A 24,583-nucleotide genomic window follows, 5' to 3' on the forward strand; every position below is an offset into this window, starting at 1 on the left:
AACAGAAGACACCACTCAACTATTAGAAGAAACAAATCTATTTAGAAAGAATAAATATCCTTGGTTATGAGAAATACAGACTATCCTCTTTGAAGGATGTGCTAGCATGAGAACTAATATATTTTCTCTACATGGACTGGAATTTTCCTTTGAGAAAAATGTTCCTCCTACGAGGGGATAAAGGAGGACTTTCTGGCAACTAGAAGAGAATCATCCCCACAGACAGAGCCTGGGGCAGTGGAAAAGCGACTAGAGGTAGCTGGCTGCTGTCTCTGGCCCATGCTGGCAGGACCTGGCTGGGGTGCAGGCTCCCTAGAAGGCATGAACACTGTTGCTGATCCTTAAATCTTACAATTTTCTGGGGATGTTTGTCCTTGTCTCTGAACTACTTATCCCTGCTGAGACAACTCTGATCCTCAGGGGCTGCATATGGCCTGCCTGATCCACTTGTCAGTCTCCTTGGATCTGGGTAAGGAGGGGACCCATAGTCGTAGGAATGGCCACCTGCAGGATATGCCTGGGCCTGGACTTCCTCCTGATGCTGACTTTCTTCCATGCCTGAGCCCCGGATTCTTCAAGATCAAGCCTACAAGAACCATGCCCTCCTAAGCTTCACAGTGCCATGAAGACACCTCTGCCTTCACTGGGGCCTAGGCTCCATGCAGAGGCTAACACAAACTAAGCTTTAACAAGGAACTTCTGTCCTTGCCTTTCCCCTGGGACAGTGCCAGTGAAAAAGCTTATCATCCTTTTACCTATGGTACTTTGGGGAGGAGCCTGTTCCTTCCACTGCAGAAACCAAGGGGTCTTGTTCACAAAGGTGTCTGCAAATTTCCTGGCCTGGGCAGGGAGATCCCCAACCCTGCATCCGCTACTCTGGGCTTTCTTGTTTTGGGTCCCCTAGGTTGTCCTCTTTGCTTAGGACTAAATTATTGTCCTGGCTCTTTCCCGAGGCCTGAAGCTTTGGGATCCAGGTCTGCTGAGCCAGACTACTTCCTCTGGCTTCAGTGTGTAAATGTAAGACCTGGGAAACTGTCGTATCTCACTGAGCACCCTCTGGGGATAATATGAGTCCTTAAAAGCCAGGCTATCTGAGGCCAGGGGCACTCCCGTGAGAAAACCCTGAAGCTGGTTCTGCTGCTCCAACTGCAACTTGAGCCTTTCCCATCTTAGAGGTGGCATGGGGGATTTGTGGTCATTTAATGCCTGTGTAACCCTACACACACACACACACACACACACACACACACACACACACACACACATCCCTACCAACATAAAAGTCAAGATAGTAAAAGAGCTAAGGGAAAGACTAGTTTTGCCAGGTCCTGGGCAGTGGGGTCTTAACTCACTTTGAGAAGCCCCTGAAGCCTTTTATAGTAGTGTGTGTGTATATGTGTATAATTTTGTAATGACAGTACTGTGACTGTCATTTGCTCATTTGTATGACAGTAAAATGTTCTTTAAGGTCTGGCCATCCTGAATCTTAGGCAGCCATCACTCTTGGTGGTAGGGGCCATTTCTTGGTCACTGGAGCTCCTTGACCACTCAGATAGCCATTTAGCTTCTGGGCATCTCCCAGCTCACTGACTCAGAACACCTTAGCATCTGGAGTCTTCTTGGACTTCACTATCTTCCTAGACTATTTGACCCTTGAAGGAATCCCTAAATTAATCTCCAATATCCTTTTCCTAAAGTGGAAACTCCAAGAAGATGCTCCCCTCTGTGGCCATCCCCCTCCAGACACTCCTCCTCTGCGTTTGGGGCACTGCTTCTCCATGGCTGGAGTCTGTGGGTATACAACTCCACTCTTAACCCTTGGGTCATGTCCTGCCATCATTTGGAAGTGACTCTGGACTGCCTCTCTTATCCCCCATACACTTGCATTCTGCCATGATTTGTCCAGAATGATGGGTGAAAGTTTGTCTGCTCTTCTTCTTGGACTGAGGGTCCTATGTGAGCCAGAACCAGCATCTCAGGGCCCTCTGGCTTCCTTGGTCACAGGAAGCAGGAAAAGAACTATACAGGGTAGGGACTGAATTTTTTGTGATCAGCCTATCCTCTGACCTACACAATGGTTTCTTTCAAAGAGCTACGCAACCTTGGCTTAGCCATTCCCAAAACATGTGTGGCTGAGAGAGAAAAGTGGACCAGGGAAGAAACCATGATTGGGTCTCCAACAATGTAACAGTTTTATGATTCAAGGACCTGGTGAGGTAAGCTCTACCTCTGCCACACCCAAAATTATATAACCTGGGCTTCCTAGTGCTTAGCTAGTACCTACCTAGATCAAGGAAGGGAAGATACCTTTCAAGAGGTATTCAGCCAGTGTTCCTGACTCATTGAGGGTACCAAATTTCCAGTTTCTAAGCAGCTATAAGATTTCCCAGGAGGCAGCAAATGTATAATAGACAGCAAGCCATGAACAATACACACCTATAGGGATCCCACTGTGATAGACTTGTCCCAGCTTCCTGTCCAAGTAAACCAATGCATTTTCCAGTTGCTTCCAATTTAGTTTCTCTTTTGAACACCTTGAAAAGTCATTTTCTGACCAATTCTCTCAATAACTCAACAAGTCACTTTTTATCTCCTCTACAGAACCAGCCCCAAAGCCTCACTCGATAGCCTTCTGAACTCCTTGATAGGTAACAATTCTGTGATAGGTCTTTTCTAACTATGCCTCAGACTCTTCCCTTGGTCATCCCTAACTGGAACTTTGTGGCTTCCTCACATAGGAACTTCCTGGGTGTCACAATCCAATCTTCCTTAGAGCCTTGCTGCTTTGGCTCATAAACACATAGGGCTGTGAAAGTCTATGATTGTTCCTTAGCTGAGATTTGTCTGTTGGTTGCCACGAGGCTGCATCAATACCAGAGACTCTTGGATCATGCAAGCCAAGACCCACCACTGTCACATGGACTCTTTCAAAGGTGATGCACTTTAGTTGGTTCCAAATATTATTGCTTATAGTAAATTCTCTAGGAAGAATGGAAACTGCCACATAGGTCTGAGAGGCCAGGCTATACTGAAAAAGATTAAAACTCACAAATCTACAAACCACTTCTGTAACAGGTATTAAATTTCATTTAAGGTGAGAGATTGTACCTCATGCTGGATTCTAGGAAAGGATACCTCAGAGATCCTAATCTGGGATGAAAAAGAAGGTAGTAGGAGTGGGAGCAAGGGTTGAAGTTTGGCTGGAGGTAGGGGCTAGTAATGAAGCAGGGTTCAGGGCTGGGGAAGCACTGGGGAACCTATAGTCTGAATTTTAACTGAGGGGTGGAGGAGTGGGCATTAGAAATTATACCACAGAGGTGCCTGGGTAGCTCAGTCGGCTGAGCATCTGGTTCTTGGGTTTTGGCTCAGGTCATGATCTCAGGGTCATAAGACAACCCTGCCTCAGCTTCTGCACTAGGCTTGCAACCTGCTTAAGAAGAATCTTAATCTTTCCCTCTCCCTCTGCCTCAACTGGCCCACCACTCACTCTCTCAAAACAAACAAACAAACAAAAATTTTAAACTACTGATTTTTAAAATGATGGGCATATATTACTCTGATTTTAAAAAAAAAACTAATTTGGGGTGTCTGGGTGGCTCAGTGGGTTAAGCCTCTGCCTTCGGCTCAGGTCATGATCTTAGGGTCCTGGGATGGAGTCCTGCATCGGACTCTCTGCTCAGCAGGGAGCCTGTTTCCACCTCTCTCTCTGCGGGCCTCTCTGCCTACTTGTGATCTCTGTCTCTCTGTCAAATAAGTAAATAAAATCTTAAAAAAAAAAACTAATTTTAAAAATAACCAAGAAAAAAAGCAAACAGATGTTTGATAGAGATTGCATTATAAAAATCTCCACATAGATTCCACGTGGATGGAACTGGATAGTATTACACTGAGTGAAATAACTTAATAAGAGAAAGACAATTATCATATAGTTTCAGTCATACGCAGAATACAAGAAACAGTGCAGAGGATCATAGGGGAAGGGAGGGAAAACTGTGATGTCATCAGAGAGGGAGACAAACCATGAGAAACTCTTAATTATAGGAAACAAACTGAGGGGGTGCATGGGTGGCTCAGTTGGTTAAGCAACTGCCTTCAGCTTGGGTCATGATCCTGAAGTCCCAGGACTGAGTCCCGCATCAGGCTCCCTGCTCAGTGCGGAGTCTGTTTCTCCCTCTGACTCTCTCCCCTCTCACACACTCTCTCTCTCTCTCTCATTCTCTCTCTCAAATAAACAAATAAAATCTTAAAAAAAAAAAAAAAGGAAACAAACTGAGTGTTGCTGGAGGGGAGGTTGGTAGGGGGATGTGGTAGCTGGGTGATGGGCACAAACGACAGCATGTGACATGATGAGCACTGGGTGTTATATGCAACTGATGAATTACTGAACGCTACATCTGAAACTAATGATGTACTATATGTTGGATAATTGAATTTAAATTTCAAAAATATCTCCAAGTAAGCCTGAAATAATCCAATTTATAAAATGAAGTCTATAAGATTTCCATCTCTGACTTTAGCTAGTCTAGGTATTATGAAATGTCCTCCCACTGCAAAACACACAAATGCTGATAAATTAGAGCAAATACACTTTTAAGTGCATTGCTGAGCTTATAAGGAAGTAAGGGAAGCTTTTAGTAAACAAAAAAGAAGAGAAAAAGAAAAAGACAAATAAAAGAGAGAGGAGGGGGCACCTGGTTGGCTCAGACCATGGAGCATACAACTCTTGATCTGGGGGTTGTAAATTCAAGCCCCATGTTGCGTGCAGAGAGTACTTAAAAATGAAATCTTAAGAGAGAAAGAGAGAGAGGGAGGGGCGCCTGGGTGGCTCAGTGGGTTGGGCCTCTGCCTTCAGCTCAGGTCGTGATCTCAGGGTCCTGGGATCGAGCCCCGAATCGGGCTCTCTGCTCGGCGGGGAGCCTGCTTCCCATCTCTCTCTGCCTGCTTCTCTGACTACCATGTGATCTCTGTCTGTCAAATTTTAAATAAATAAAATCTTTAAAAAAATTTAAAAATTTTTAAAAAGGCGGGAGGAGGAAAGGAAGAAGGAAGGGAGGAAGCCGGGGAGAGGAAAGAAGGAAGGAAGAAAAAATTCTAGAGCCAAAATTAGTATATGTGCTGCCGAAGCGAGCACTAGAGCCAAAATTAGATGGAAAGCCAACACTGACACCAGGGCTGCCTTAGGAATATGCCCAAACCAGAAACCTAAAGCTTTGCTGGTTATCAGCCCCACTGAGGAATAGTGTTTAGATTTAACAAAGGGAACTGAATCTAAGGACAGCACATAAAGCACCCAAAAGGACTATATCTTGAAGATGTAAACAGAAAAATCTACATGCTAGTAACAGGAACCAACAAGAAAATCAATCTGTCTCTGGTGACACTAAGAATGGGGAGGAGAGACTGATTTGAGAAATAGACAAAGTCTGCAAAACTGAGTGGAAAGACTAACAACATTAATGTTAATGATTTTCCCTAATAATTTATAATCATAATCCTAGTCTCATGCAATCCTGGGATTTGAATTTATACCATACTCACAGAATGAGAAATCCCAATACAAGAAATAGAAACAGCTCCAGGTTCTTCAAGATTCACAAAGCTAAAACTGAACCAAATATGAGCTCCTAATAATACATATATCAAACATATAAGGAATAAGACCTCCATAAACCAAAGTCCAGAGAAACTACAAACAGAAAAATAAGACATGTTCAGACTGCAGATACTGAAATTATAAGAAAGAGTACACAAAGTAAATAGATTTAAAGTGTTTTAAGTGAAAAGACAGAGATCATCTCTATGCAGAGCAGAAAGAAGGAACATTTAGACCTACCTGTATCTTCAGGGTAGGTTACCTAAGGAGATACTGTTTGAATTAAGACAGAAGGACACTTAAGAATTACCCAGGTAGAAAAAAGTGGTGAGGGCATTCTGGAGAGAGAAATAAGAATCATCATGGGCAAAGATATGAAAGCAATAATGAGCACAGGGGGCTCAGGGGAAACTACTAACATTCTTCTTCTTTATTAGAACAAATGCAAGCAGGTCATGGCAAGATAAGCAAGGAAGTACAAAAAGATCTGTAAGTGGAGGGTTCTGTACACCGTGTAGGAAATATGGCCTCGCTGAAGGATTTTAAAGAGGGTAGTATCATGGTCATTTTTGGTGAGGAGAGAGTACTTAAGACGGACAAAGTTGGAGAAATGAGATCAGCTAGGAGACAATTGCACAGTCTGTGAGAGAAATGATGAGAGCCTGAACTAACAGGATGACAGTGAGAATGGGGAAGAGAGATTTAAGAAACAGCAGATAAAATTAGCAAAAGTTGGAAAAAATAAAGGGGGACCAGTGTAGAATGGCTCCTGTTTCTTTTCTTTTCTTATAAGATTTTATTTATTTGATAGAGAGAGACACAGCAAGAGAGGGAACACAAGCAGAGGGAATGGGAGAGGGAGAAGCAGGCTTCCTGGCAAGCAGGGAGCCCAGTGCGAGGCTTGATCCCAGGACTCTGGGATCATGACCCGAGCTGAAGGCCGACGCTCAATGACTAAGCCACCCAGGTGCCCCTGGCTCCTGCTTCTTGCCTGGGTGATTAGGTGATACTAATTGCTTTGGGGAACACAGCAGGAAGAGCAGACTGGGACAGAAGGAGAAAATGGTTTAAGTTATGAAGATGATAGACCTGGGGTACCTGTGGTAAACTGAGCTTGGGGATGTTTAGCAAGCAACTGGGATTTACTAGACTGAAGCCCACAGAAGTCAGTGTAGAAATAACTAACCACACGAGGGGCTTCTGACTACCTAAGATAACCTACTTTAGAGAATAACATAGTTATTAAAATTGATGGTTAGGAAGAGTTTACAGTGAGTAGAAAAGGCTTACACTAAAATATTAACTGCCTTCCTACCTTATAAAAACCTACATTTATTTAATCAACATAAAAATATGAATAGCAAAGTCTGAAAAGAAATATGTCAAAGTGCTAGGGAAATTATTTTGAGATTGGAAGTTTATGGGATTCTTCCTTCTAGTTTTTCATATCTTTTTTTTTTTTAAGATTTTATTTATTATTTATTTTGACAGAGAGAGATCACAAGTAGACAGAGAGGCAGGCAGGCGGAGAGAGAGAGAGAGAGAGAGGGAAGCAGGCTCCCTGTCGAGCAGAGAGCCCGATGCGGGACTCGATCCCAGGACCCTGAGATCATGACCTGAGCCGAAGGCAGCGGCTTAACCCACTGAGCCACCCAGGCGCCCCAAGTTTTTCATATCTTCTAAATTCAGTATATAATACTATCTTAAATGTTTAAAAAAAAAAAAAAAAAGGCAATATTTCTTCCTGCCTCTAGTGGGACATAGCTAAACTTCCAAACCCCAAACCTTACACACAGTAGCCCCTCAATACATGCAGTAAAGTACCGATACCTGGGATCTGAAGGTAGATGCCTCAGATTTTCCTATCTTCTTTTTAAAATTTTATTGATTTAAGTAATCTCTGCACCCAACGTGGGGCTCCAACTCCCATCCCCAAGAACAACGAGCAAGCCAGGCGCCCCAGATCTTGCTATGTTCTAAAAGCCTTGGCCTGGCCTGTCTGCTAGAGGCCTCTCCACCGTGGCCTCGGCTCCTCGGGAGCCCGCCTCACCTCAGCCGCTTGACACTCTGCCCTATCTAGTGGGCCTGTGCTGGGCTGCCTCCCACCACTCCCACTGGCGCCCCCCGCGGCCTCACAGCACCCTTCATCCTCCTCTGAAACTTCCCCGGGGTCAGGTCCGGCATCCCGCCTCCTGTGGATAAGTGAGAAGGAAGGAGAGTTTGAGAAACTGACCTCTCCTGGAGGAGTGGCTCCGTGAGGTCTCACTGTCCTCTGACCAGTCCAGACATGTTCAGGACACCGGGCCTCTCCGGGACACGGGACAAGACCATGTCCCTGCGGCCAGGGTAGTGGGGCTGGGCTGCTGGCGGGGCCCTTCCCGCGACATCGCCATGGAGGAGGCGGGGAGAAGGGGAGGAAAGAAAAAGGGCGGGGACGGGAGGAAGGGGAGAGGGAGGGGGAAAGGAAAGGGAGAAGGAGGGAGAGGAAGAACGACTAGCGGGTTAGGCAGCGAAGAAGCCGCTGCAGCCGCGACGCGTCAACGCTCGGACCCACGGCGGGTCCTCGGCGCAGCGCCCCCTACCCAGAAACCTCATCGCGGGAGGTGGGGTAGTCCCGCGGCGGGAAGGGCTCTGGGGCGTCGTTAAAGTCCCGCCTGAACCTCGGCTGTGAGCTTAACTGCCCAGCTCACGTCTCACGGAAGCCAATGAGGCTCACCAGACTGGAGGCCTCCAACCTGGAGATGAGGCCTCAAGAGGTGGCCAAGGCCTCAAGGAAGCCTGAGGAAAGAGTTACGAAGCCCGCGAAGAGGACCTAGGCGGGGCTTCTCCAAGAAATCCCGCCCATCGCTCATTCTAGATACTGAACTCGCCAAATACTACCTGGCAGATGCTGGAGTTAAAGCAGTGGACTGGGTAGACAAGGTCTCTGCCCTCAGATTATTAAGGCACAAGTTACAGTCTGGTGTGGAAAGTGCCGGGGGTGGGGGGGGGGGGGCGACAGTGTGGTAGGATAAGGGCACCCATCCTAGCCTGGGAAGGTGAAGAAGGGCCTCCCGTAGAGACACCTTTCACTGCAGCAAGAAGGAAGGAGACTGAACGCAAGAGTTTTTAATGATAAAATTCCCATATGATGGCTTCCATTCCTTTGAAAAGTGGAGATCTGGCCCATCTGCTAGGAGCAGGGGCAAGAGAAGTTGAAGAAAGTAAAGAAGGTTTGAATTTATTTTAAATAGAATGGGAAACTTTGTTTTCTTTTTTAAGATTTTTTTTTTAAGATTTTATTTATTCATTTGAGAGAGAGCACAAGCAGGGGGAGAGGCAAAGGGAGAGGGAGAAGCAGACTCCCCCTTGAGCGAGAAGCTGGACCTAGGGCTTGATTCAAGGACCTGGAGATCGTGACCCGAGCCAAAGTCAGACGCTTAGCCATCTGGACCACCCATGTGCCCCTAAGATTTTTTTTTTTTAATATTTTATTTATTTGTCAGAAGGGGAAAGAGCAAAACCAGGGGGAGCAGCAGGCAGAGGCAGAAGCAGGCTCCCTGCTGAGCAGGCAGCCCAATGTGGAACTCAGTTCCATGACCCTGGGATCATGACCTGAGCCGAAGGCAGATCCTTAACAAACTGAGCCACCCAGGTGTCCCTAGGATGGGAAAGCATTTAAGGAATAAATGAAATAAGCTCCACAAGCAGGGAGTTTTGCCTGTTTCAAAAGCTGATGTATCCCAAGTACTTAGTGCCTAGCACATAGTAGGCACTTAATGGAATGCATGAATAAATGCTTTTCAAGTGATAGTGGAGCTGACCATTAGTTACAGACCATGAATGTACAGTGATACGAACATGTACAATTTTACACATCAGGGCGGAGCTACTTTCTAAAGGGCAAGTTCGGCAGAGGCAGAATTGGGATTTTGCCAGGTAAAAGTGATGAAAGGAAGAACTTAGAAGTGTTTGGGATGTGATTAAGTGATAGACCTTGAAGTCTATCATAAAAAGGGAGGAAATGAAGGCAAGAGGTTGTTGATGGACAAGGAGAAAGTGAAATGGATGTTCTGACAAGGCTGAAGAATTGGCCTATTTAGTCAATTAAGTCAGAGGATGGGATGCCAAACTATTTTAGAGAGCAAAACAGTCCATGATGAGGCTTCAGATATGGCATATCTGGACTGAAGCTGAGGTAAAGGACTCTAAGATGAAAAAGTCTAGGAATTGAGAGTCATTAAATGGGCTATCCATACAGATGTTTACGTTTCCCATAGATACCCTCCTCTTAAAGATGCTGTTCTGGGCTCCATCCAGCCCCTTCCCCAGTCTTCAGAGGCTCTGCCTTCATACTTCAACTTTAGTCTTAGATCCTAAAAGGATAATGGCATGGCTGAGCCAGAAAACAGAATAGAAAAGTTAGAGAGGGCTGTAGTGGACATCTATTTTGTTTTATTTTGTTTTGATACCAACATGCATACACTTTTCTGAAAACAGTCTGCTTCCTTTGGAGGAACTACAACATCCCGGCTTCTTCAGTCTCAGTCCATGTGCAGGTAGAGTGTAAGTAACTCTGACCTGTTAGAAGAAGCATTCTCTTTCCCTGTGAGCAGTTCAGTGAGTAGTTCAGGGATGGATACATGACCAACTGGAACCCATAAGCACAATGTTGTCAGCACAACACCACATTTTCAGCTTCACTTGAACCTGCTATGACACAAAACCTGAGAATATAGTTAGCACAGAAGAGAGCCAAGAAATAGAAAATAAGGGCATCTGGATGGCTCCATTGGTTAGGCATCTCCCTTTGGCTCAGGTCATGATCCCAGAGTCCTGGGATCAAACCCTGCCGGGAGGCGGGGAAAATCCCTGCTCAGCAGGAAGGGTCTGTTCCCTCTCCCCTGCTCCTCCTCCTGCTTGTGTGCTCTCTCTTTTAAATAAATAAATAAAATCTTTTTTTTTTTTTAAGATTTTATTTATTTATTTGACAGAGAAAGACATAGCAAAAGAGGGAACACAAGGGGGAATGGGAGAGGAAGAAGCAGACGGGAGCCCGATGCAGGGCTTGATCCCAGGACCCTGGGATCATGACCTGAGCTGAAGGCAGACACTCAACAATTGAGCCACCCAGGTGCCCCAGTAAATAAAATCTTAAAAAAAAAAAGAAAAAAGAAAAGAAAGAAACAGAAACTGAATCCTGATGACATTGAAATGAGTTCCTGAATCAACCCTACTACCTGAAACCAGCCAGTCCTAACTCTTCAGTTAGAGTCAATATAATCCCATTTGCTTACACCTATTAGATTTCATTTACTGTCTCTTATATCCAAATGACTCCTCACAATGCAAGGGGGTCCTCAAACTCTGGCTCTGCTTTCTGGGATAGCCATATTATATATTATATGTATAATATATAATATAAAAATATTTATATATTTATATATACTTTATATATACATATAAATTATATATATAATTATATATACATATAAATTATATATAATTATATATACACATATAAATTATATATGTATATATAAATTAAATATATATAACATAATATATAATATTGCATAGTAACAAATTATATAATTAATATAATTATACTAATATATTAGTAATAAATTATATAATTATATAAATTATATAATTTATATTAACTTCTCTGTGCCTCAGTTTCCATTTATGTGGAAAAAAATAACAATATCTACTTCAAAGGGTTGTAAAGATTAAACAAAAGAGTTGTAGGGGCGCCTGTGTGGCTCAGATGGTTAAGCATCTGCCTTCGCTCAGGTCATGATCTCCAGGTCCTGTGATTTAGCTGCATGTGAGGAGCCTGCTTCTCCCTCTCTGCCTCTCCCCCTGCTTGTACTCTCTCTCTCTCTCTCAAACGAATAAAATCCTTTAAAAAAAAAAAAAAGTTGTAAAGATTAATAGAGTATTATTAAAGAGTAAAAATTTAAGATTTTAAATTTGTTCCACAACACTGAGAAACAAGAAACATTACATTACTTAATTTTTCTGTTAAATTAAATCTGGTTCAAATCTCATTTACTAGTGTTGGAAGACATCCATTATTAAATCATGATGTGGCAGGGGTTTTTTTCCTCTTTAGCATGATACATTCACCAACAAAACAACCCTTCCCCCACCACCCCCCAAAAAAACAGCTTAGAAAATAACCTCTGCTCTTGAGTATATCACAGTTGCCACTAGGATGTGCATTGTATAAATGCATACAGTCCATTCAAAGGCAGGTGGCTCCACAGCATCTCTCTCAGGTATGCACACAGCATTTCTGCCATAGTTCCCAAGACTATGTGCTGGGTGTTCAGTGCCCTAACCATTAAATTGGCTCTCCCCATTAGAAGCCCTATTGCCCCCCTCCCCCAAAATCCTGCTGCCTCCCAGTGGACTTCTGTACAGACCCTGTCACTCATGGAACCCATTATTATTATCTCTTTTCTCAAATTTCTGAACGCACTTCTATCCTTGGGCAAGTCTTCTTTCAATCATCCTCCATCTTCTCCTTCTCAAGAACACCTAGCTAAATTAAATTCCCCCTCCCACACAAGAGCCTGGATAAAGTTGTAGACTGGGTGTCTTGAAACTTGGGTTCGGGACTAGAAAACTAAAATCTATTACCAATTCCATGAGACAAGAAACCTAGAACTCCTGGAAGAGAGGAATTCTATACAAAACATAAAAAGTTACCTTTTTATCCTACTGGATGTTTCCTTTGGCAAGAAGTAGGAGAAAACAATTAACAGCTTGGTAAATTGTCCTTCCATAAATGTAAGTATGTAAGTATTCAACATTGCTTTTTCTGTTTCCCATTAGGACTCAACTTACCTTCTTCATCCACAGGTAGCAAACTCAAATGCAAGGCAGGCAATACAAGTAAAAATGGACACATATAAGCAAACAAAATCACAGGAACAATAGATAAACTGCAACTAGCCTTAGCTTTGACATCAATGATGAGAACATGGAGAGAACCATGGTGAAGGGGAGCCACTGCTACTTAGCTCTAAATGGTCTTTACTCAGTGGTGCCTGGGTAGCGCAGTGGGTTAAGCCTATGCCTTTGACTCAGGTCATGACCTCAGGGTCCTGGGATTGAGCCCCGAATCTGGCTTCCGGCTCAGTGGGGAGCCTGCTTCCCTCCCTCTCTGCCTGCCTCTCTGCCTACTTGTGATCTCTGTCAAATAAATAAATAAATAATCTTTTTAAAAAAGTGGTCTTTACTTAGTGGAAATGAGTGTCTCTGCTGCCAGATTTTAAACTTGAAATACTGATTATTATGTATAATCTGCTAGTTTTATAGTGTTGGCTACTCCAGTTTTTAATGCTGGCCACATTGAACCAAATGGTACATATCAGTACATAATTTTTAACCCTTTTATGGTTTCAGCTGCTACATATATGCTGCTAGCTGTCGAATTTTACATCTCCACCATAGACTGCTCTTCCAAGCTTCAGATCCATGTATCTAATTGCCTCCTGCCCAGTTTTTCCTTGTCACAAAAATCTCACATTCGAATGTCTAAATGGAGCCCATTACCCTCCCCCCAACCCTAACTTGGTTCCCAGGTCTGTGTTCTCTATTTCAAAAAAATGGCACTAATAGGGACGCCTGAGTGGCTCAGTCAGTTAAGCACCTGCCTTCAGCTCAGGTCATGATCCCAGGGTCCTGGGGGATAGAACCTGACATCGGGCTCCCTGCTCAGCAGGGAGCCTGCTTCTCCCTCTTCTGCTGCTGCTCCCCCTGCTTGTGCTCTCTCTCTCACTCTGACAAATAAAATCTTAAAGAAAAATGGCACTAATATACACACCAAGCCTCCTGAGTTAGGAACCCTAGAGTCATTCTCAACTCCCACTCTCCTCCACCCCATGCCATTAGTAATGAAGTCTAACCAATTGTATCTTTGGAATTCTACTTGAATTCATTATTGTCCATTCTCACTCACTGCCTTGGTTTAGGCCTCATCTAAACTAAACTAAAGCAAGAGTTCCCTAACTACTCTCTCCTCAATCTCTTTGCCCTCACTAGAGCCAGTGTTCTAAGACACAAAACTTGATCTTGTCACTTTTATGCTCCAAATTTTTCAATGATTTTCCATCCTCTTCAGGATAAATTTCAGTTTCTCAGACTGAAATTGAGGGGCTTTGGTGATCCTGTCTTTCCAGGTCCATCTTTTACTGCTTCTCCAACCCCCATACATTGAAATACCTGCAATTTCCCCAATGGTACATGCTTTCTCTGCCCTAGCACCTTTATACAGGCTGTTCCTCCTATGTGAATTGTCCTTCTCTTGTTCCCTATACTTTCATTTTCTTGGCTCCTCAAACCAAGCATTAATCATCTCATCTGGGAAGCAGCCCCTGGCAAGAAACCCCAGGCTGGTTAGATACCCTCCTCTAACCCCATAGTACCCTGTGTATATTTCTATTTTAATTGTCTATTACTTGACTGTTCCCCCCCCCCACTGTAATGGGACCTGCTTTAGTGCAGAGACTGTCTTATTTCTATCTCCTCAAGCCTGAGACAATACCTGATCCATAGTAGGCAATCAATAAATATGTTGAAAGAATGAATGAATAAATAAATCTAGTCCAACTCATGATACCTAGGGGAGAAATCTTTCTTGTCTGAAATCACAGAGCTTATTAGTGACAGAGTTAGGAAACCCAAGTCTTAATTTCAGCTCAGTGCTCTTTCTATCAAACTAAGAGGGCCTTTGATGGGGGTGGGATGAGGAAGAGAGGCATTAAATTGTACCTCAAAGGTGGAGATTAAAGTTTGGCCCTGAAAGGAAGAGTCCATTTGGAACAGAGTGGTGGTTTTAGGATAAAGAGGGGCAAATGAAGAAAAATGGTCAAGCATATTTGATTTGTATTCACATACATGCTTGCCAAAAAGATCTTAACCAACTTAAAGTCAAATAAAACATTTCACAGCTGACACGAGATTTTAAAAGGGGGAAGGGTGGAAACAGAGTCCTTATATTAAAGATGGAACAAGGCTTATAATTAAAAACATTAAAAGAAGTAATTTTTTAAAGATTTATTTTAGAAAGAGAGTGCACATGCACACGCGCGCACAGAGGAAAGGGCAGAGGGAGACGGAGAGAAGCAGACTCCCCAATGAGTGCAGAGCTCCATGTGGGGCTTGATTTCAGGGCCCTGATATCATGACCTGAACTGAAACCAAGAGTCAGCCACTCAAATCAACTGAGCCACCCAGGTGCCCCAAAAGAGATATTTAGCATATACTATATTCTATCCTAATCATATGAATTTGTTCATTTAATCCTCATAACAACTCTATGTGGTAATATGACCCCCATTTTACAGGTGAGAGAACTGAAGCACTAGAAGATTAAGCAGTTTGATTTCACAGACAGGAAGTAGCAGCACCAGGATTTGAATAAAGCAGTTTGATGCTAGAATCCACGTTTTTTTTTTTTTTTAAGATTTTATTTTATTTATTTGACAGAGAGAGAGAGATCACAAGTAGGCAGAGAGGCAGGCAGAAAGAGAGAGATCACAAGTAGGCAGAGAGAGAGGAAGGGAAGCAGGCTCCCTGCTAAGCAGAGAGTCCAATGTGGGGATGTGGGGCTCGATCCCAGGACTCTGGGATCATGACCTGAGCCGAAGGCAGAGGCTTTAACCCACTGAGCCACCCAGGTGCCCTAGAATCCACGTTCTTAATGACAATGTCTGAAACATAAATCTGGCTCTGGCAATCAAGACAAAAGGGATCACTAAGGTTTCACTATTATGAAATATTAGTTGCCTGACAGAGGCAATGTTTTGGCTCTAAATTCAGGGAAAAGGCTGTTAGGCATGTGGGGGATGGGAGTTCTTTGTTCTGTGATGCAGTGATGACCTCAGGGTAAACTGCCACTAGGCTGAGGAAAATGGAATGGCTGTTACAAGGCCTGCTTGGGGCTGAAGGGGACATGGAGCTTCTGTGGAGCCAGTTGACGCATGCCCTGGCCTGCAGACACTGTGGCAGCAGCTGCCTCCAGAGTCCAGGGAATCTGGTGACACTATTCCTGTTCATGATTTGGCAGATCCGGAGGTGGTGGCAGCTTGGGAGGCGGCGACAGCTTCAGCCCTGGTACTGTGGGGACATGATGCAAGGCAAGGTGGGTGACATGGATGTGCAGCTGGGTGAATGACTCTTGATATCACATGTTGAGTTCAGGCAAAAAAATCATTGACATGGAAGGACTTTAAGTCTTAAATGTGAGGCCGGATGAGTGACCGTGGATACTGGATTTAAAGACAGGTGAATGATCACTGACCCTAGATGTAGTTATGGTAGGGAATGCTAATCTCTAAATACGGTCTAGGTCATGGCCCAGATGGGTAAGTGACTACTGACCACAGACGTGGGGGCCGGGTGAGTAACTTCCCTCTGGATGTGGAACAGAGATTAAGGGCTTTATGACACACCTTGTGTCTCTGAAAGGTTTCATGCCTGAAGTATCTTTCTCCACTCCCCAGGGCCTACCACTTCTGTACAATGTGGCTTTCTTTGATCACCTGTGGAAGCAGAAGTCAGAGGATGAAGAAGAGGAGGAGGAGGAAGAAGAGGAGACATCTCTGGATCCAATGAAGCCATGTTCCTTTCCCAAAGAAGCTTCCATTGGAGAGCAAGCCACCACAGCCCCATCTCAACCATCCTGTGGTTCTGAGGACCTCCACAAAGCCATAAGGACACCAAATCAAGTACAAACACAGAGCCCAAGCTCTTCCAGATCCTTTCCCACCTTTCAGATCCTGACCAACCTGCCTGTGAGGCACAAAACAGAATCAGGAAGCTACCTATGTCAGAGAAAAAGCCAGCTCTTCTGGGGTCTCCCCTCTCTGCACAGTGAGTCCTTGGAAACCATCTTCCTGAGCTCAAGTGGCCCCTCTCCCCTGAAGTTGTCTGTTGGTCCCTCTGTATTCTTCAACAAGCTTGCCTTCCTGGCTAGGTCCAATCTGCTGCTTCCCCAGTATTGCTCCCCAATTCAGCCTCCTACCCATAAAATCTGTATTACAGAAGATCTAGAAGGGATAGCCCTTGATCCTCAGCAACTTCCTCCTCCTTCTTCCCCTTCTGTCCCATCGCTACCCTTCCATCTTAAGTCCTTTCCCACGGACCACCAGGGAGTCCTATGTGGTGCTAAGGCATATACACAGTGGCTTATGCAGCAGAAAGAGGTCCCTTGGATCTCTGAGGATCAACCCCTGTACCTACAGCCTGAACTCCAAAGAACCAGACCTTCTAAGCTCTCCCTCTTATCTGAGGTTTGGTGGGATGTGCCACCAGATCCCAGCGTCCAACAACACATCCTAGATTCACTCTCTGACTCTCCACTATATCCTCCTAGCCTTCTGGGAGTCCTGACAAGGCTTGAGGCCCCACGGAAGACTATGGGACAAAATGAGGACACCAAGGCCACTGAGCCTGTAATGCCAGCTCCCAGCACAAATCTGGCTTCCCTTTCAGAACTCCAGGAAGTCACCCCTATAGAAGGCTTGCCTGCAGCTAAGGCCCTCTGGGAAACCACAAGGCAAATAAAGTATCCTCAAATCTCTGAGCCTTCAATCCTGGTCCGTTGCCAATCTGCAGACCCTATGACAGAGACACAAGAAACCAGCCCCCTGGGAGTTCCACCTGGATATAAAACTCAGTGGAGAACTGCAGGACATAAAGAGAGTTCTCAAGCCTTTGAGCCTTCAATGCCAGCTCCCTGCCAAGTCCGAGATGCTCTGTCAGAACTCCAGAAAGTCATCCCTGAAGGAGGACCTTCTGCACCAAAGGACTTCTGGGAAACCATGAGTCACAGAGAGAGCCCTCGGACCTCTAGGTCTCCAATGCCATGCCCTTGCCCTCCCCTAGGTCCCCTGCAAGAACTCCAGGGAGAAAGTTCTCTGGAAGATCCATCTAGGTATAAGCCCCAGTGGGGACACAGAGAAAATTCAGGAAACCCATGGGCCTTTAGGCCCCCAGCCCTGGACCTCAACCCAGCACTCTATTCAACCAGCCCTGTATATGTCCCACCAAGATCTGAGACTTCGTGGAATGGAAGGGAGAGTAGAGAAAATCTTTGGGTCTCTGTAGACCCCGTTTCTTCTCCCAGGCTTCCTCCATCTTCCTTGCTGGTATCCCTAGGAATGAGTTCCCAGGGAATATTGTCTGAGTCCAAAGCTTTGGAAGGGCAGAGAGAGAACCGCTGGACCTCTGAATCCCCAGCCCCTGACCACAGCCCATTTCTAGCTTCCATTCTGGAACTTCACAGACTCAATCCTATGGGAGGCCTCACTAGATCAGAAGCTGCATGGAGGGACATAGAGCATTCTAGGAATTCCTGGCCTTCTGAGCCTCCATCTCTGGCCCTCAGCCCATCCCCAGCTCTTAAATTTGAGCCCCTCAGAGCTAGCCCCATGGGGGTCCTGTTTGATTCTGAGGATAGATGTGGGGATATAAAAAGGAGAAAGAACTCCTGGGCCTCTGAGCTCCCAGCTTGCAGCTTACCCCAAGACCCACATAGAGCCAGATCCTTGGGAGCCCTATCTGACTCTGAGCCTATTGGGAGGAACAAGCATCAGAAAGAAACCTGTTGTGTTCCTGGGTCCCCACTATGGGGCCCCAGCTCACCTTCAAACTCTCAAAGTCAAACTCTCACCTTCAAACTCTCACCTTCAAAGTCAAAGTCTCACATAAGTGAGCCTCCTAGAGACCAACATATCTGTAAGCCGAAGGGGGAAACAGTGGAGCAGAGAGACAACTGCTGGGCCACTGAGCTCCCAACCCCAACCCCCAGCTCTCTCTCTGTCCCTCTACCAGATCCACATATTGACTCTGTGTGGAGGAATGTGCAACCAGGAGGGATCCCCCAGGGCTCCAGTCCTCCAGCAGTGGATCCCCTGCACCTAAAACCCTGGCCTGCCACCTTAGCTAAAGCTTTGAAGATTGAGCCCAACCAGCCTGACCTACCCAAGAGAGAACTGTTTCCAGGGACTAAGGCAAAGACTCCATCCTCCCAGGGAGAGGCTGTCCCAGAGGTGCCCCCTAACTCTGGGATCCAGGCCTGGCACTGGAGTACAGAGTTGGAACTCAGGCTGAAAAAACTACAGCAGAGCCCTGCTTCCAGATCCCCTGACCCAAGTCAGTCGTTTGGCAGCAACTCTGCACTGAGCTCCACAACTCCAGGCTCCTGGAGACTCTCTTCCTGCCCCCCACAGCAGAATCGTCCCTCTAATTTGTGCCCCCACTCTTCAAGCTGTCATCCCTCCAAAATTAACAGCCCACATCAGCCTGTCCAGATCTCCCACTGTTACCACTCACACTCTTCTTCCCAGCCACAGCCACAAGGGTCTGGCAGGGCCGAACAAGGGTCTCAGACAGAGGAAAGAATGAAGATGAAGACAGTAGCTGAGGTCTCGTGCCAGGGGCCATGTGCTTGCATGGAGACTGGTGAGAACTGCTCAAACCTAAGCAAGTCCTCAAACCCTGAGGTTCCTGCCTCAGGTAAGAGACAGAACAAGGCTTTAGCCCCATCTTCAGCCAAAAAGAGAGAGAGCCCCAGGAAACCCAAAGCAGGAGACTACAGAAGAGGGGATGCAAGACTGGAGTCATCCACAGTTACAGGGAAAAGCTACCCAGCCCAGGCAAGACGACCAGTAGAAGCCCCTGTAAGCAGACTTTCCCGAAGACCTCAGCACCAAGACCAGAACTCTCTACACATTGCTCTTCCTCACCACCTTCACTCTAAGGCTGCAGGTCCCCAAATTCAGCGAGGAGCCGGGCTGGGAGCTGGTCACATCCTGACCCAACACTCTAAGCACTGCCCTTGGGCCCACATGGAAAAGCATTTCTCCTCCCCCACACCTCAGATTCCCCTTACCAAGGGTCTCCAAAGAATGTTAGCCAAGTTTCTGGTCACCCATGGCCCCTGCCAACCAAAACTATAAGAGGAAAGGTTGGTAGTACTGGCACCCAATACCCTAAGATTTGAAGCCAAACCAGTTGTGGGGTGGGGAGAGGAAATCCTAATAAACTAGGTTAACTAGACCAATCCCTCTCACGTCATCTTTGGAGTCTGCGGTACTGAGAATATCAGCTCCCTATTAACTTCTGCTATAGCTGTACTACCTCAGGATCCGAGAATTAGAGACCTCAGGATTTTGCAGGCTTAATTAACTTTTCAAACCCTTCAGATCATCAGCCTGGAGTCCACACATCCCTACTCTACATGGGGAGACTATAACGACAGAACAGAGTCCAATGCTACCCAAGAGAAAAACTTCAGAGCAAGTGAACATTAGAAAAATACATCCATTCACATGAACACAACTGGTCTGAGTCTAGTCAGCTGTTCTTGATCCTCCGTACAGTCCCCTTCTTCGCCCACTTGACCCACAAGTTCTCTACACTTCTGACCATTTCTTTGAATTCATCTATCCCCAAGAACATAAAAATAAGCGCCTTTTTGTATGTTCAGTGGCGATGGGGATTTTTTCTATAATTGCCTGTTCATACCCTTTACCCATTTTTCTACCGCTGCCCTAACAAATTTACCACAAAACACAAATTTGTCAGAGGTCTGACATGTTCCATGGAGCTGAAATCAAGGTTGGCAGGGCTGCATTCATTTCTGTAGGCAATGAGAATTCATTCCTTGTCTTTCTCAGCTTCTAGAAGCTACCCACATTCCTTGGCTACTGGCTGTCTTCCTCCATCTTCAAAGCTAGCAAATCCAAGTCAAGTTCTTACTGCTCTGCTCTCTTCTGCCTCCCTCTTCAACTTTTGTTTTGTTTTTGTTTATTTGACAAGAGAGAAGATCACAAGTAGGCAGAGAGGCAGGCCGAAAGAGAGAGGAGGAAGCAGGCTCCCCGCTGAGCAGAAAGCCCGATGCGGGACTCAATCCCAGGACCCTGAGATCATGACCTGAGCTGAAGGCAGAGGCTTTAACCCACTGAGCCACCCAGGCGCCCCTCCCTCTTCAACTTTTAAGGACACCTGTAATTACATTGGGTCCATCTGGATAATCCGAGATACTCTTCCTATCTTGAAGTCTAACCATTTTAAAGACAGCAACCATTAATTTCAACTGCAATGTTTAATTCCTGTGCCAGATAATATATTCATAGGTTCCATGAATTAAGGTGTGGACCTCCTGGAAGGGCCTACCTACCACAGATATTATCCTATTATGCAGGCTGCAAATATTTTCTCCCAATCTGTAGCTTAATTTCTAATTTTGTTTAAGGTGACTTTCACTGTACCAAGCTTGAAAATTTTTATGTAATTAAATAGACCAATTATTAAGATGATGATTTTTAAAATGTGCTCATAAAAAAATAAAAATAAAAATGTGCTCATATGTATTTTAAAAGATTTACTTTAGAGACAGAACACAGGAAGGGGGAGAGGGAGGAGAGTCTTAAGCAGACTCTGCACTGAGTGCGGATACAGGGCTCCATCTCATAACCCTGAGATCACAGCCTGAGATGAAACCCAAGGGTCAGATGCTCAACAGACTATACCACCCTGGTACCCCATAAAATTTGCTTGTATTTTTCTAAAATTCTACAATACACATTACTGCTTCTATAAAAACAAAAAGTTTTTAAAATGTGAATTGTCAAGGTGCCTGGCTGTTGGTAGAGGGTATAACTCTTGATCTCTAGGTGGTGAGCTTAACACCCACACTGGGCATGACTACTTTAAAAAAATAAAGTGAATTGTCTATGCACAATGCACATATGTCTGACAATATTATGTACACTTGGAAATTGAGTGAATTTTTTTTTTTTTGCCACAATTAAAAACAGGGGAGGGAAATAAGTGAATTGTCTAGCACTGAAACCTATCACTTCCTGCCTAAACCGCCCAGAAAACCCACAACTTTAAAACGAAGTTCATGGGGCACCTGGGTGGCTCAGTTGGTTAAGTGGCTGCCTTCCGCTCGGGTCATGATTGCGGGGTCCTGGGATCGAGCCCCGCATCAGGCTCCCTGGTCAGCAGAGAGCTTGCTTCTCTCTCTCCCTCTGCCTGCCACTTTGCTTCCTTGTGCTCTGTCAAATAAAAAAGCAAAATCTTAAAAAAGAAAAATAAACTTCACTTGGGGAGGCACCTGGGTGGCTCAGTCGATTAAGCATCTCTTAATTTTAGCTCAGGTCATGATCTCAAGGTCATGGGATCAAGCCCTATGTCAGGCTCTGCAATCAACAGGGAGTCTGCCTGACTTACTCTCCCTCTCTGCCCCCGCCCCCGCCACTGCATATGTGCACATGCACACATACTCTCTCTAAAACAAATCTTTTTTTTTTTTTTAATGTAGCAGGGAAAATAAAATAAAAAAATAAATTTCACTTGGGGCACCTGGCTAGCTCAGTTAGTAGAGCATGCAACTCTTGATCTTGGGGGGTAAGTTCAAGCCCCATGTTGGGTGTAGAGTACTTAAAATCTTTTAAAAAATACGGGGCGCCTGGGTGGCTCAGTGGGTTAAGCCGCTGCCTTCGGCTCAGGTCATGATCCCAGGTCCCAGGTTCGAGCCCCGCATCGGGCTTTCTGCTCAGCAGGGAGCCTGCTTCCTCCTCTCTCTCTGCCTGCCTCTCTGCCTACTTGTGATTTCTCTCTGTCAAATAAATAAATAAAATCTTTAAAAAAAATAAAAAAATAAAGAAACTTTGGGGCGCCTGGGTGGCTCAGTGGGTTAAAGCCTCTGCCTTCGGCTCAGGTTATGATCCCAGGGTCCTGGGATTGAGCCCCACATCAGGTGCTCTGCTCAGCAGGGAGCCTGCTTCCTCCCTTCTCTCTCTCTGCCTGCCTTCTGCCTACTTGTGATCTATCAAATAAACAAATAAAATCTTTTAAAAAAAAACAATAAAAAAAATAAACTTCATTCCCAGAATTTACGGTTCTTCATGATGTGGCTGACCTTTCCAAATACACTCCCTTGCTAGTCAACCTGATACTTCTTAAGCACGCTCCGTATTTCCTGATTTTTGTGCCTTTTGCTCAAATTGAGCTCCATGTCAAGTCTCCCACATTCCTTTAATGCCCAGCTCAGACTACCTCTAGGGCCTTCTGATTCTCCTGTCTTGGTATGGTTTCCGCCTCTTTGCAGCCACATAATCTGTACCTTGTTGACAGCACCAGTTTGCTTATAGTATGGCTATCAAGCCCCTAAAAAAGAAGCTGAGGTTCTATGAGGTCAAATCCACATTCCCAATCCACTGCTAAACTTTTCATTCCACAATATTCCCTCTATTCCATATATACAATGGACAAAAACAGACAGTACATGCTGTTCCTCCGCCTCCTGTCATTCTTCTGTTCCAAAGCTTAAATAAACTTTTTTTTAGCCTAAACCTGTCCAGAGGGTCCTAGCCCAGAACTCACCACCTGCTGGCCAGGAGTGGAACTGAAGATATTTTCCCTCTTCCCAACTACTGCCCCCGCCTCCCAAATAATCTCAAAGCCATTGCAATTCTTTAATTTTTTTGGTTAATTTTAGGTAGGTTCCATGCTAACTATGGGACCTGAACTCAATCCTGAGACCAAGAGTTGCATGCTCTACCAACTGAGCCAGTCAGGCACCCCAAACACAATGCAATTCTTAATTTCTACTTGTCACAGGGGCATTTCATGAGTCTATGCATATCTTTTTAAGCCCTTGGTGGAAAAGAATAACAAACCATTAACATTTGGCTCAGTTCAGCTGAATTAACGACTGGCAGACCTGTGCTCTCATATGCATTGTGACTAGACTTTAACGGCAACTTTTAAGATCAGTATCTTGAATCCAAATATATCCTGGGGTGCTGGGTAGTTCAGTTGGTTAAGTATCTGAATCTTGATCTCACTCAGGTCTTGATCTCAGGGTCATGAGTTCAAGCCCTGTGTTGGGCTCCACGCTGGGTGTGGAGCCTCCTTAAAAAGGCAATAAAAACGAATATATCTTAAGATACTGGGTTTATAGTTTCATCTTTGCTTTTCCATTTGCAGTATACTGTTGGTCCTCTATAGTCTGTTTCATGCCAAATTCTTGGTTAGAAATCCATCTCCAAACTGTAGCACCTGTCCTATGAAAGAAGCAATTAGCTATAGTAAAATTGTAAAATCCAATTTCTTTCTATGAACACTGGAAGGAAAAAATGGGACTGCCTACATGATTTGCCTCTTGGTTTAGGTATGCAGGTGTCTGCAGGTATAAGCGGACAGTTCCTCACACTGCTTTCTACAGTTTGCTAAGCACTGTCAACCACTTTACCTATCAGAGGCCCCAGAAGAATTAAGTGCCTTTCAAAGCTACACCGCTATAAGCTCCAGTGCCAAAACCAGAACCAGGCCTCTCTCTCACTGTAAGTCTTGTTCCCTGGTTTTTCCTAAAGGATCTATAGAGCTCCATCAGTCTTCTACAAACACACTTTGTGTGACATGTAAAAGCAAAACAATCATTCCAACTCAAATTTCTCACATATCAACCAGTATCTCTACATATTTTGCAAGAAAATACCACTTGTCTTCTAATCTGATCCTATAGCTTGATGCAGAGGCACCACCCAAATGTCTTTCCCCCAAAAGATTGTCTCTTTGGCCCACAATGAAGTTAGGCTGCCAACCCAGCGATAAGCCATATGGATGACAGAATAACAATGTTCAAAGTGGAAATAAGACTGAAGGCTAGCCATCAGGACACGTAAATGGTGGGAAAACCAGAAGAGGATGAAAGACAGAATGTGGCAGAGAAAGTATCATGGAGAATAAGGGAAGAGTCAACCCAATTATCTAACGTCCAAAAATCTCTATTTCACAGCACACGAATTCAAAATGCCCCAGTTCCATCAGCCAATAAAATTATCTTGTCCTGGCAGATTATCTATCTTTGTAATCCATACCAGTGACTGGTATAAGTACTAGGAAGACCAAAAAAAGCTGACTGGGGATTATTTTTTCTGCACCATACTCCTCTCTAGGTAAGGCATCACAGTATTGATC

General features: G+C 44.9%; 1 protein-coding gene across 1 annotated transcript; it reads left to right on the forward strand.

Annotated features, from left to right (window-relative positions):
* The first annotated feature begins 15,497 nt into the window (after positions 1–15,497).
* C13H9orf131 (chromosome 13 C9orf131 homolog) lies at positions 15,498–20,231 on the forward strand. Its single transcript, XM_047699070.1, has 2 exons — positions 15,498–15,728; positions 16,090–20,231. Exons 1-2 carry the CDS (start codon positions 15,498–15,500, stop codon positions 19,546–19,548), a joined length of 3,690 nt encoding a protein of 1,229 aa, XP_047555026.1. The 3' UTR covers positions 19,549–20,231.
* The last annotated feature ends 4,352 nt before the right edge of the window (positions 20,232–24,583 follow it).

This window comes from Lutra lutra, chromosome 13 (assembly GCF_902655055.1).
Source record: "Lutra lutra chromosome 13, mLutLut1.2, whole genome shotgun sequence".
Classification (NCBI taxonomy): Eukaryota; Metazoa; Chordata; class Mammalia; order Carnivora; family Mustelidae; genus Lutra; species Lutra lutra.

Excerpts from the sequence above, each read along its gene's own strand:
- C13H9orf131 (XM_047699070.1), top strand. The coding sequence starts at position 15,498 with ATGGAATGGCTGTTACAAGGCCTGCTTGGGGCTGAAGGGGACATGGAG. Across the intron at positions 15,729-16,089 it reads GGGACATGATGCAAGGCAAG|GGCCTACCACTTCTGTACAA; the intron begins GTGGGTGACATG and ends TCCACTCCCCAG.